Below are 12,841 nucleotides of genomic sequence, written 5' to 3' on the forward strand. Positions count from 1 at the left end.
GGGGTGGGTGGGGCAGGGGAGAGTGATGGGGGGAAAATGGAGACAACTGTACTTGAACAACAATAAAAAAAATATTGATATATACTTACAATGGAAAAATAATAAATACATAAGACTTTTTTATGAAAAAAAATTGACATGAAGTTCATTAATAGCTATTTGGTGTCTACAGAGAACCAGTAAAGTTTGTGAAGTAATTCTTTGAGATTTTTCTGTGGGTTGCAGCATTTCTACCTATAATCCAGTTCTAATATTTTAAAATAAAAATGATGGGTAAGAATAATGTTAAAAGGTCTTCAGTTTGAAAATGTTGACTCTTCAGTTTTTGAACTACATTAATAGGTTATCTAATTATGTACTTTGCCAAGCATTTTTTTTTGTTTTAATAAACACTTTTCATGGGTGTTTCTTATAAATAAATCATTCATTCAATATCAATTCCTATGAGAGAAAGACAACAAAGTCACTTTGCTAAGTCAATATTTGTAGAGTGTTAATATTGATCTTCTTCCTTTGTTTTCCCTTTCTAGATTCAACCTTTACTAGTTTTCTTTCAACAGAAAATAATAGCTACAGAAATATAAAACATTAACTGGAAACTGCTAGGATACATTAAAAATGTGTACCTAGAGACCTCTGTAAAAGGGGGAAAAATGGTTATGACCACATACTATAACTGCTGTTAGAAAACTGAACTGATTGTTCTCAAGAGCTACATTTTTGTTTCAAATAACAACTCTGTATTTGTAATTGAACTCTGAAGTCCCTTACATCTTTAAATTGCTAGACAGTGACATTTGTTCTATATTAAAATTTTAAAACATTATCTCCAAGGAATTTTGGTCAGACTGTTCAGGAATCTATACACCCTAAGCAATTTGGTGTGTATGTCCAGCATGTTCACATACAATGTTTTGTGTTCCAGCAATATTATTTTCCACCAATAGAAGCTTTTTGTGTTTTGCAACTAAAGTAAAGGTTAATAAAATTAACTTAAATAATTGTTTACCTGATTCAAAATGTAAATAAATATGTTTAGCTAGTGTAAAGAGAGAGATAAATAAATGTTAATATGGTTTATATTTAAGCTATGATAAGACTTTTTCTCTGTATCATTCTCATGTTAATTGGGTCCATATAATACAATTCCTTTAATTTAGTTTTACTCAACACATATTAACTAATAAGGTAAGTGTATTCCAGCCATTTTGTTGAGTTATAAAATATGGGCCTTGTATTTTAAAAAAATGAAAACTTTCTTTTGATTATTAATATACCAAGGTAATGTAGCATAGTATTTCATTTATTCATTAATTTAATAAGTATTTATTGAGTGACTATTCTGTGCCAAGCACTATGTAAGTATTAATTTAAGAGCTTGGGATAGAGACAGATCTGTGCTTGAATCGTAGCTTAGCTTTGTGAGTTGATAACTGGGAGACCTTTGACAAGTTAGCAGAGTTTCTCAGTCTCAGTTTCCATATCTATAAATATATATAGTGTGTTTTTAAAAGGTTAAATCGTCTAACATATATAAAGCCTTTAGCACAATGCCAGGGACATAGTAGTCACTTTAATCAATAGTAGTGTTGATAATCTTATTACAGAACTAAGAAATGATTGTAGGTCTTTATAAAGGAATGACATGATAAAAGTGTAATTTAAGAAAAGTTATTCTGTTGTATACTGTGAGAGACCTCAAATTAGGGAGACTATCTGAAAGGCTGATAGTTATTCAGATATAGGAGACTTGACTTGGGGCAGTGAATACACAATACAATATACAGATGATGTACTATAGAGTTGTACACCTGAAACCTATATAATTTTATTAATCAACATCACCCTAGTAAATTCAATGGAAAAAAGGGGAGTAAAAAGGAGAAAAAAATAAAACAAAGTAATGATAGCTAGACTTATCATGATAGCTAAGGAAGTACCTAAGCACAGAAAGGAAGAGACAGATTTAATAGACAATGCCAAAATAGTATGTAGGCCACAGTGACTGTCTAACAAAAGACTGCTTAAGTTTTGTACTTACGACATGAAGAGCAAGGAATGATGCTGATAATTTGGAATTAGGTAAAATGTACCAGGAGAATTTAGTGATTAAAAGAAGATGGCATACTGTCAACGTTTAAATTCAGTAACTTTCATATAAAATTTAATGTCTTTAGGAAATATTTCATAGCCTTAATATTACCTGACTTTTTGTATCTTATTTCTGATCTGGAGATCGCCCACCATTGTTTACCATCTGATATTTCTTAGATGAGCTAAAATAATTTTAATAGGTCCATGAGCCTTTTGTTATTCAGCAGGATTCAATTATATGTTTGCGTTTTTTTATCCTCTCCTGAGAACACTTTTTTTCCCATTGCTTTTGGAGGAGGAGACAGAGAGACAGAGAACAATAGAGAAAGCGCCCTGCGTCCTGTACATGCCCCCTGAGCTGGCCTGGGTCAGGATCAAACCTACAGCCTTTTGGTTTGGAACAACATTTCAATCAACTGAGCAACACTGGCCCGTGTTGTTTGCATTTTACTTTGAAGTTACTTTATGAATTTCATAAATTTAATATATTTTTAAATTTCATAACAACTCTGAGAAGTACTTGGTTATGAGTATAGTTGATGTTTAACTTGTTTTAATTGAGAGTAATAGAATAAACCTCAAATAAAAAAGAATTGCTAAATTAATTCTCTTCACATACTTTAGATCTTTTTTAAAGAAGTTTGGGTACCTCAGTTTCATGTGGAGTGGACAAGAATGGAATGAAGAAAAGAAGGGTCTTTTCAGAAATTAAAAAATTGTTGTAGTAAGGTATACATAAACCAGATTTTAAATCATAAATTCCACACAATTGATAAGGGACTTGAATTACAGGAGGAAAATAAGACCCATATAAGGACTATACATGTATTACTTTCTATAGGCCATATGTAGGTACTGTATCACTATTCTTTTTTTAATCTTGAATTCTATCCATTTGCTTAGGATTTATAATGTACAAGGATGTCAGGAATATTTCTTTGAGAGAAGAATAGCTTTAATTGCCAGTCATGACTAGAATAAGAGAAAACTCCAAACAATGTGTGGTAAACTCCAGAGATGCAAAACTTCCTATATCCACATTTCTAATTAAGACTGTACCTACATATATACTTTACAGATATGTATGTATTGTATAACATGTGCTATACATATCTATACACACACACACACACACACACATATTTATATAACAATACAAATGTAAACATTTTAAACTTGAAGTGGTTGTCTAATTTAATTTTTGTGAAGACTCCAAATACTAATTTTGTTAATAAAGTTTCTCATATTTTAAAAATGTTGATAAATTTGGCTTATCAATTAGGTGGCAATCTAGATCAATTTTTCCCTTTATAAATAATCTATATTATATTTTTTAAAGTGTATACAGTTTACAATTTCTTTAAAAACAAAAAGTTCAATAACTTTACTTTCTTAATGAAAAGCAAATAGCTTTCTAATAAGTGTGTGGCATAGGATATCTTTATAAAAAACAGCAGTAGTGATGATGGTGATGATTATTTAATAATTCTACCTCACCTAAAACTTTAATAATAATACAGAATTTTATGTCAAAACAAATCATGTTCTTTGTGTTCCAAGAAAAATCTAACTTTGTACTGATTTGGTTTTTGATAGCTCTAATTTTCAACTTCACTATTTTTTAATTTGTGCTTTTCAGCATTTCCTTATACATTGAGAATGAAAAATAACTAAAATTTGTACATGACAAATGAATTAAGTTCTTTTTCCTTTGTATGAATTTACCTGAATTGGTAGAATATAGCACCACCTTATGCCCTTTATAAGAATTACAAGCTACTATTTTATTTTTGCTTTATGTTGTCAAAAAATTACATAATACATGGAATTGCTTACTCTGTCATTCTAAATTTTTTTTAAAAACTAAACCTTTTCCATTTTCTCACATTACTCATTTTTAACTTAATCTTTAATCCTTTCAAAGTGATTTTTTTTTAATGAGCCAGCCAATTTGTCAGTATTTTTTTCTTTTAATTCATAGCATTTTAGTCTAGACCTTAGGGAAAAAAATTTAGTGTGATTGAAAAGCTATTTGTTTTTGTCCAGGCTGCTGTATCTCAGTGTGTTGGGCACTGCCCCTCAAACCAAAAAGTCTCTGGTTCAATTCCTGGTCAGGGCATATGCCTGGGTTGTGGGCCAGGTCCCCATTTGGGGGTGTGCGAGAGGCAACCAATTGGTGCTTCTCTCTCACATTGTTTCTCTCCCTCTCTGTCTCCCTCTCTTCTCCCCTCTCTAAAAATAAATAAATATAATCTTTTTTTTAAAGGCTATTTGTTTTAAAGAAATTTTTGGTTGAATAAGCATTGTGTTAATAATTCAGACAGATCTTAAGAATTTGAATGCTTCCTTTTAAATAGGAGAGCTACAAACTCTCCTAGTAATGTTATTTAGTATTCAAACTAATCCGATTATCACTTGAAGTTTGTTTGCTATTAATAATATGGCATTCATCTTCTATAATAGCTGTTGACCTAAAAGTTTCCAACCTTATTAGTCATGTGTTATAGTGTGCAGGTTGGCTCTCTTTCCAAAGAAACTTATAAATTCCCTTCTACCTGTACATTTTCTAGATTTGGAAGTTAGAAAAGACCTCTAATAAAAATGTGTAACTCGCTTCCCCACAGTCACTCCTGTCAGCTCGTGGCACCGCCCCCAGAAGTACCATAGGCACATGGAAAAATTCTTCCATCTTTGAGTTTCCCAAATGCCACAAATTATGTTCATTACTAGTGTACTGGGAAAGTGCATTATTTTTTTAGTTTTATTTAAATATTTTTTAATGGGAGGAGGGGGTTTGCTATACTCATGATTACAATACAAATTTAAGAAAATTTTTTAGTTATTAAAATGTACCATTTTTTTTTAGTAAGAAAGATAATTTGTTTATCTTAACACTTCAATGTATGGATAATTCCACATGATAATTCTTTATCATACTCTGTTATGATAATTCACAAACATGAAGCTTCATTAAATTATAGCTTTAAAAAAATAATGGCAGATATTTAAGTCTGAAAAAGAACAGAGTTTTGAGTACAGTTTATAGTTCGGAGAAAAAGTAAGGAGACTTGGGTTCCAGCTCTGGTTCCACAGTTAACAAGATTTGTAACTCAAACAAATCACTTTATTTTTCAGACTTTCATCAATTAAAAGAAAAGTGTGCATTGGATTGCTTTTTAGTCTGCTTTTAACTTTAATATTCTGTAATTCTAAACTAGTATCCCTTACCATTCCAGATGAGTAAATGTAAAAAATATATTTATAAAATATATTAGATGAAATTCCATCTGATAATGCTATAGTCAGGTTTGATTCAAAGGAAAAACATTTTAAATGTTTTCCATTTGATGTCAGAATCTTAGCTGAAACTGTCCCAAAGAGTAACTTATCTAAATGCAATGAGTGTATTTTTTCTTTTTTCTATGTAGCGATCTTCTTCATTCAAGATCATGTTAATTATACTAAGGCCAGTTGGCTTTGAGGTAATGTCAACATCTGTTTTTAGTCCGTAATATATTCCCATCCAAGAGATTTACAGGGAGGCTAAATGAAAGTCTATGTATTTGCACTCATCATTAATCATTGATGAAGCTCAAGCCCAAGTTTAACGTCATGTTATAAAATATTTGAATTTAGTACTATGAATATACTTCTTTTGGAAACATCTAATAGTGAAAACATTGATCCAAAAGTCTTAGAGCCTAAACCTGATATTTCTGCAAACTCCTTGTAAAAGTCTGAACTGATATAACCTCTGGGTACCTCAGTTTCTGTTTACTAAAATGACTAATTTATATCTACCCCATATCGCCTCATAGAGATGTTGTTGAAATATCCTATATAATGACTTGTTTCTGTCATGAGCAATATACTTTTGAAGATGAATTCCAGTCATTTAAGGTCACATTTTAATTTCTCAGAATTAAAAGTACACATATCTTTTATACCCCAAAGGTGTGACAGTGCACGTGATTAATTACTGACTGAAAGCTTGAGCAATAGTTCAGCAATAATGGTAATTTGTTACAATTCTGTTTAAGAAGAAATCCCCAAAGAAAAGATGAATATAAAAATGTAAAAGTTATATAAGTTGAAACATAACCAAAAACTACATTCAAAGGAAATGGAGAAAATACATGCATCAAAGCTTACAGTGGGAGGCTAATATCTAAAAGAATGAAAAGAATTTATTAAAATATGTAAGAAAAATACCAAGTCTGCAATTGAACTATGAAAATAAAGGATGAATAGGCAGTTCACACAAAGGAAACACAAATAATAAACATATAGGGAAATATTTAGTCTCGCTAATAATCAGAGAAATTGAAATTAATGCAAAAATTACTACAATACCATTTTACTATAATTTCATTGCATTAATATAAGTTAATGCAAAAATCATTATAACATATATGTAAATTAATAAATATTTTATGTACTCACACCTTGCTTAAGAAATCATCCCCCACCCTCACCCAACTTTCTTAATAACACTACTGACCAAGTTATGGTAGTGGCAAAATTACTACATTATACACCATTGGTGGCATAAAATGAGCATCCGTGTTTTACAAAGCAATATGGAAACACATGTTATTAAAAATATACATACTTTTTTCCTCAAAGTTTTTCTGAAGAATATTATTTATTAGAAGAAAAACATTTAGATAAAATAGTGTTTATTTTAGCATGTCTGTACTGATGAGAAATTGGAAATGACCTGAATGTCCAAAACTTCAGGAATAGTTATGTAAGTAAGGTTATACCAACTAAATGGGCAATTACAGACCTAGTTAAATTGAAATCTTGAATATTGCTTAGCAGTTTTTTTATTGTGGTAAGATATACATAACAAAATTTATCATTTTAACTATTTTTAAGTATACAGTTCTGTGGCATTAAATACATCTGTATTACCACCATCCATCTCCAGAACTTTTCCATCATCTTCAGTTAAACTCTTTACCTATCGAACAACAGCTCCCCTTTTTCTCTCCCCCCAGCTTCTGGCAACCAACATCCCACATTCTCTCTTAATTTAACTACTCTGTGTATCTCTTATCAATGAACTAATACAACATTTGTCCTTTTGTGTGTGGTTTATTTCACTTAGTGTGATATCCTCAAGGTTCATCCATGTGCAGCATGTGTCAGAAGTTCATTTTTAAGGCTGAAAAATATTCCATTGTATATATATTTTATTTATCCATTCATTCATCATATCCATGGGCATTTGGGTTCTTTCCACCTTTTGGTTATTGTGAACACTGCTGTTACGGAGATGGTATACAAATATCTGTTTGCGTCTCTCCTTTCAATTCTTTTGGATATGTACCCCAGAAGTGGAATTGATGGATTATATTGTAATTCTATGTTTAAGTTTTGGAGGAACTGCGAAACTTTTACAGTGTCTTCACCATTTTACATTCCTGTCAGTAATGCACAGGGATTCCAATTTCTCCACATGCTTGTCAGCACTTGTTATTTTCTGTTTTTGTTTTTATTATAGCCATCATAGTGGGTATGAAGTGGTATCCTATCATGGTTCTGATTTGAATTTTCCTAATGATGTGATGTTGAGCATCTTTTCAGATGCTTATTGGTCATCTGTGTATCATCTTTGGAGAAATGTCTATTTAATTCCTATAACCGTTTTTAATTTGTTTTTGTTATTATTGTTAAGTTGTAGGAGCTTTTAATATGCTCAGGATATTAAAGCTATTTTTCAGATATATTATTTGCAAGTATTTTCTCCTGTTCTTTGTTGCCTTTTCACCATGTTGACTGTGTCCTTTGATGCAGAAAAGATTTTAATTTTGATGAAGTCCAGTTTATATTTTCTTTTGTTGCCCTTGCTTTTGGTGTCATATTCAAGAAATCATTGCCATATTCAATGTCATAAAGCTTTCCCCCTGTTTTCTTCTCAGAGTTTTATAGTTTTAGTGTTTACATTTAGGTGTTCAATCCATTTTGTATTAATTTTTGTATATGGTTTAAGGTAAGGGTCCAAATCAATTATTTTGCATGCATATCCAGTTTTTCCATCCCCATTTGTTGAAAATACTGTCCTTTTCCCTATTGAATGGTCATGGCACCCTTGTTGAAAATCATTTGACCAAAAATATGAGAGTTTATTTCTGGGCTCTCTATTCTATTCCATTAGTCCACATATTTGTCTTTATGTCAGTACCACACTGTTTTGGTTACTGTAGCTTTGTAGTAAGTATTGAAATCAGGATGTGTGAATCCTCCAACTTTGTACTTCTTTTTCAATAGCAAAATGTTTTAAATGTACCATTAAATGAAAAAGGCAGAACATAAAATAGTGTTATTTAGAATGTAAAAAATAGTTTTATATATAAGGCCAATATTAGGAAATATTACATAAAAATCAAATGGGGTTGGTAAAACTAGCAGATTTCCCCCTATTTTTAAGTTACTAAGTTTAGATGTATTTGGTGCTATGAAAATAATGTAAAACATGAAAATAATTTTGATTTATATAATCGAAAAATGATGTGTAAGTACATGTTAGGGTAATTTAGCCTTTTAAAAAAGTGAGTGCAAAATCAATCTCAATGTAAATTGTTTGTTCTTGTCTTTTAAGTGCCATGTAATTCTTTCTATAATGGATTAATACTATTTTGATATTATTGTTATATAGCAAATGCATACCTTTTCACTATCTTATTATTAGATTCTTGAGTTTATTATTTTTATATTTAAATATTCTTACAGATAATTTTTTTCTTTTTTAAGTATATTTTATTGATTATGCTGTTACAGTTGTCCTAATTTTCCCCCTGTGACCCCCTCCGCCTGGTTCCCCCTTCCCTCCAGCAATCCCCCTGACTTGGTTCATCTCCATGGGACATGCATGTAAGTCCTAAGCTACTCCATTGCCTATACAATTCTTAACATCCCTCTGTTTATTCTGTACCTACCCGACTGTGCTTCTAAATCCCTATTTCTTTTCCCCTGTTCTCCCTCTTCCCCCTTCCAAATGATAATCCTCCAAATCATCTGCATATCTATGATCCTATTCCTGTTCTAGTTTGCTGAGTTTGTTTTTGTTTTCTAGATTCAGTTGTTGGTAATTGTGAGTTTGTTGTCATTTTAATGTTCATAGTTTTGATCTTTTTCCTAAATAAGGCCCTTTAACATTTCATATAATAAGGGCTTGGTGATGATGAACTCCTTTAGCTTTACCTTATCTGGGAAGCACTTTACCTGCCCTTCCATTCTAAATGATAGCTTTGTTGGATAGAGTAATCTTGGTTGTAGACCCCTGCTTTTCATCACTTTGAATAATTCTTACCAGTCCCTTCTTGCCTGCAAAGTTTCCTTTGAGAAATCAGCTGGTAGTCTTATGGGAACTTGTTTGTAGGCAACTCTGCCTTTCTCTTGCTGCTTTTAAGATCCTCTCTTTATCTTTAATCTTTGACATTTTAAATATGATGTGTCTTGGTGTGGGCCTCTTTGGATCCAACTTGTTTGGGGGTCTGTGCTTCCTGGACTTGTATGTCTATTTCCTTCACCAAATTAGGGAAGTTTTCTTTCATAATTTTTTTCAATAAGTTTTCAATTTCTTGCTCTTTCTCTTCTCCTTGTAGCACCCCTATGATTTGGATGTTGGCCCTTTTGGAAATGTCCCAGAGTCTTCTTAAGCTCTTCTCATTTTTTTTTTTTTAAATTCTGGTTTCTTCATTTTGTTCTGAGTGAATGTTTATTTCTTATGTTCCAAATCATTGATTTGAATCCTGGCTTCCTTCCCTTCACTGTTGGTTTCCTGTGGATTTTTCTTTATTTCCCTTAGTAGAGCCTTCATTTCCTCCCTTATGCTTTTGCCACATTCAGTGAGATTTCTGAACATTCTGACCACCAGTGCTTTGAACTCTGCATCTGATAGGTTGGCTATCTCCTCATCGCTTAGTTCTTTTTCTGGGGTTCTGTTCCGTTCCTTCATTTGGGCCATATTTCTTTCTCTCCTGATTTTGGTAGCCTCCCTGTGTCTGTGTACTAGGTAGAGCCACTTGGATTCCATTTTAGCACTCCTATTAAGTCGTATAGGGTGTAGCCTTGGGTATTCGCCAGGTGGGGCAACCATGGCTCCGTGGAGGGGTGAGAGGTTGAAGAGGGGACACTGCCACTGCTGGCTGATTTCTGGGGCCTTGCCTGGCCCTCACCCCATTTCCAGTCACTTCACTCACTTCCTGTATGTGACTGGCATCCCTCTAAGCTGCTGTTCTAGTTGTGGTTCCCAGGGTGGGTGGGTTTGCATATATATGGGCAGTTTCTTCTGCTGCTCCAGCCCCCACTGGGTTTATGGCCAGAAGTTAGGCAGCTTTACTTTTCCCGGTGCTGGAGCCCTGGGCTGCATGGTCTGGCCTAGGGCTGGGCTCACTGGCTCGCAAGGTGTCCCCCTGATTTTTATCTAGCACACATGAATGTGGGGCTGTCCACTCAGCCAGCCATGGCCTCCTCACCGCCTCTCTGTCCCCAGCTCGCTGCCGCCACACCGAGTCCTCTCATCCTGACTCCCTGTCTCTGCCTCTCCTACCCATCTGGATGGATATAGCTTCTTTGAATCCTTGGCTTTCAAACTTCCATACAGTTCTGGGTGTTTTTCTGGGCGATTTTCTGGCAGTTCTGTGTGCTTTTCATTTTTAAGTTAGCTGTATTCCTTAATGGTTGTGCCGTGAGGTAAGGCATGTCTATCTATGCCTTCATCTTGACTAGAAGCCTCCAATTCATCTCACTTTTTTTCTTTAAGATGATTTTCCCTTTTTTCAAAATCCACACCTGAGGACGTGCTTACTGATTTTAGAGAAATGGGGGTAGGGAGGGAGAGAAACATTGATGTGAGAGAGAAACATTGATTGGTTGTCTTTCCTGCACACTCTGACCAGGGACCAAACCTGCAGCCTAGGCACGTGCCCTGACCAGGCCTCTAACTTGCAACCTTTCAGTTTACGGGATGACACTCAAACCAGCGGGGCCCCTCTGGCCTGGGCAGAGATAATTTTTTAAAATCATTCTTTGTAAAGGAACTTCAAAACCTCATGGATATCTTTAGAAGTCATTAGGAGTGGAATAGAAATATGTGTCACATTATAGGTAGGCAAGTCTACTAATGATAAAGTGAAAAGCACTTATGCACACATCCAGGGTATGGCACAATTTTTCAAACCTTCAATAGAGAGTCCTTTACTTTCTGCCTAAAGTGCCATCTTCAAGTTGTATTTAATTCTAGTCATGAGATTCCATGTAGGCATTAGTTTGGACCAGGAGAAGAAATTTGGCTAAACCAAGAGATAAGAGAGCCCATCTCATAGAAAGGTCTTTCTAAAAACTGATATTTATCAATATGTCCCTATAGCTGTGAAACTTATTCAGTGTTCTTTTAGTACATAGACTTGAAAAAACTATTCTCATTGTCACATACTTTATCTTTTAATAACAAAATCAGGTCGCCTTTTCTTTCAACATACCAGTTTTAGTGGTTCTTACTTCTTTATTCCTACATGCTTCCCTAACTGTTGCAGCGTATTTATTTATTTGTTTCAATACTTCTCCCATTCTCATGAACCTTATTTATTCTTTACTTCTCTTCATTATTTTCGTTCTAACATTTCAATATCTTCGTCCTGCTAATCCTTCAAGATACTGCCCATGGCTGGCTCTCTCCGTTTATGTTGATGTCCTCTTCCCCTCACCACCCACGCACACACACACCAGACAAGCATTATTGAGCACCTATAATGTTTAGGCACTATTTTAGGAACTGGAATTATAATATTATTTTTCATATATAATTCATTTTTGTTCTAACTATATATTATTATCAGTTATAAGTGAATTGTGTTCTGTCAGTTTTTTACCTTTCAATGACAGTTGCAAATTCTGGAGGACAGTGTTCTATTTAGAGTTATTTTATATTTTCCTCAGATTTCTCCTCATTGCTATGCATGCTGGAAAGATTTAGTAAACATTGATTGAAAAATTTTTTTCTTCATTTCAGGAGTGGCAATGTGTACAATCAAAAGGTTGCTTTTTCTTAGAAGAAGATGGTGAAATCATTAGTCATCAATACAGGATGCAAATTGCTCAGAAGTCCATGGTTTATTTAACAATTAAGCCATTAAATCTCAGCCAAGTTGAAGGCAAGTGTTAAACTTTTATATATTTTTAAAAATATTAATTTATGCCCTGTTTGAAAATACTCATATAAGTATATGATAGTACTATTTAGTGAAGAAAATAACTTGCCTGAAAAACATGTGGTTACATACATTTAAAGAAAGAGTTAGTTTAGGTATAGCCCGTTACAATATTTTGCAAAGCAAGTAAGTTGCTTTTTATATATACTTAAAGCATGTTTTATTTTAATTCACTGAAAAAACTTATAAATTAACTTCATTTGCTAATTAATCCTTAGCTTTGTCACCTATCAATTTTTAAAATTAGTATGTTTAAGGGAAGTTCTATAGAAACCTAATTTAAGACAAGATGAATTGCAAGTATTTTTGAAAAAGTTAAAACTCCTATGTTAAGACTTAAACAATTATTATTAATAATCTTTGCACTTACAATATATTCTTTTTTGTACACCAATACTAGAAAAAAATAGTAATTTCCTAGTATCTAAAAATTATTATGTAATTTTTAATTAGTGAAAAATGCCTATAAGTGCTTTCTCTAGGAAATCCTTTTAATGTTAATTATTCTAAATATTAATGTTTTCTTT

At 32.9% G+C, this 12,841-nt stretch overlaps 1 protein-coding gene across 1 annotated transcript in view; it reads left to right on the forward strand.

Annotated features, from left to right (window-relative positions):
• EFCAB7 (EF-hand calcium binding domain 7) overlaps positions 1 to 12,841 on the forward strand; it is a 49,376-nt gene that overhangs the window by 7,906 nt on the left and 28,629 nt on the right. Inside the window, exon 7 of the mRNA XM_054574179.1 lies at positions 12,116 to 12,257. Within this exon, the coding sequence (XP_054430154.1) occupies positions 12,116 to 12,257 (142 nt within the window). The remainder of the gene's footprint in view (positions 1 to 12,115; positions 12,258 to 12,841) is intronic.

This window comes from Pteronotus mesoamericanus, unplaced genomic scaffold, assembly GCF_021234165.1.
Source record: "Pteronotus mesoamericanus isolate MK-2021 breed Mesoamerican mustached bat unplaced genomic scaffold, CSHL_Meso_final contig_105, whole genome shotgun sequence".
NCBI classification, from domain to species: domain Eukaryota; kingdom Metazoa; phylum Chordata; class Mammalia; order Chiroptera; family Mormoopidae; genus Pteronotus; species Pteronotus mesoamericanus.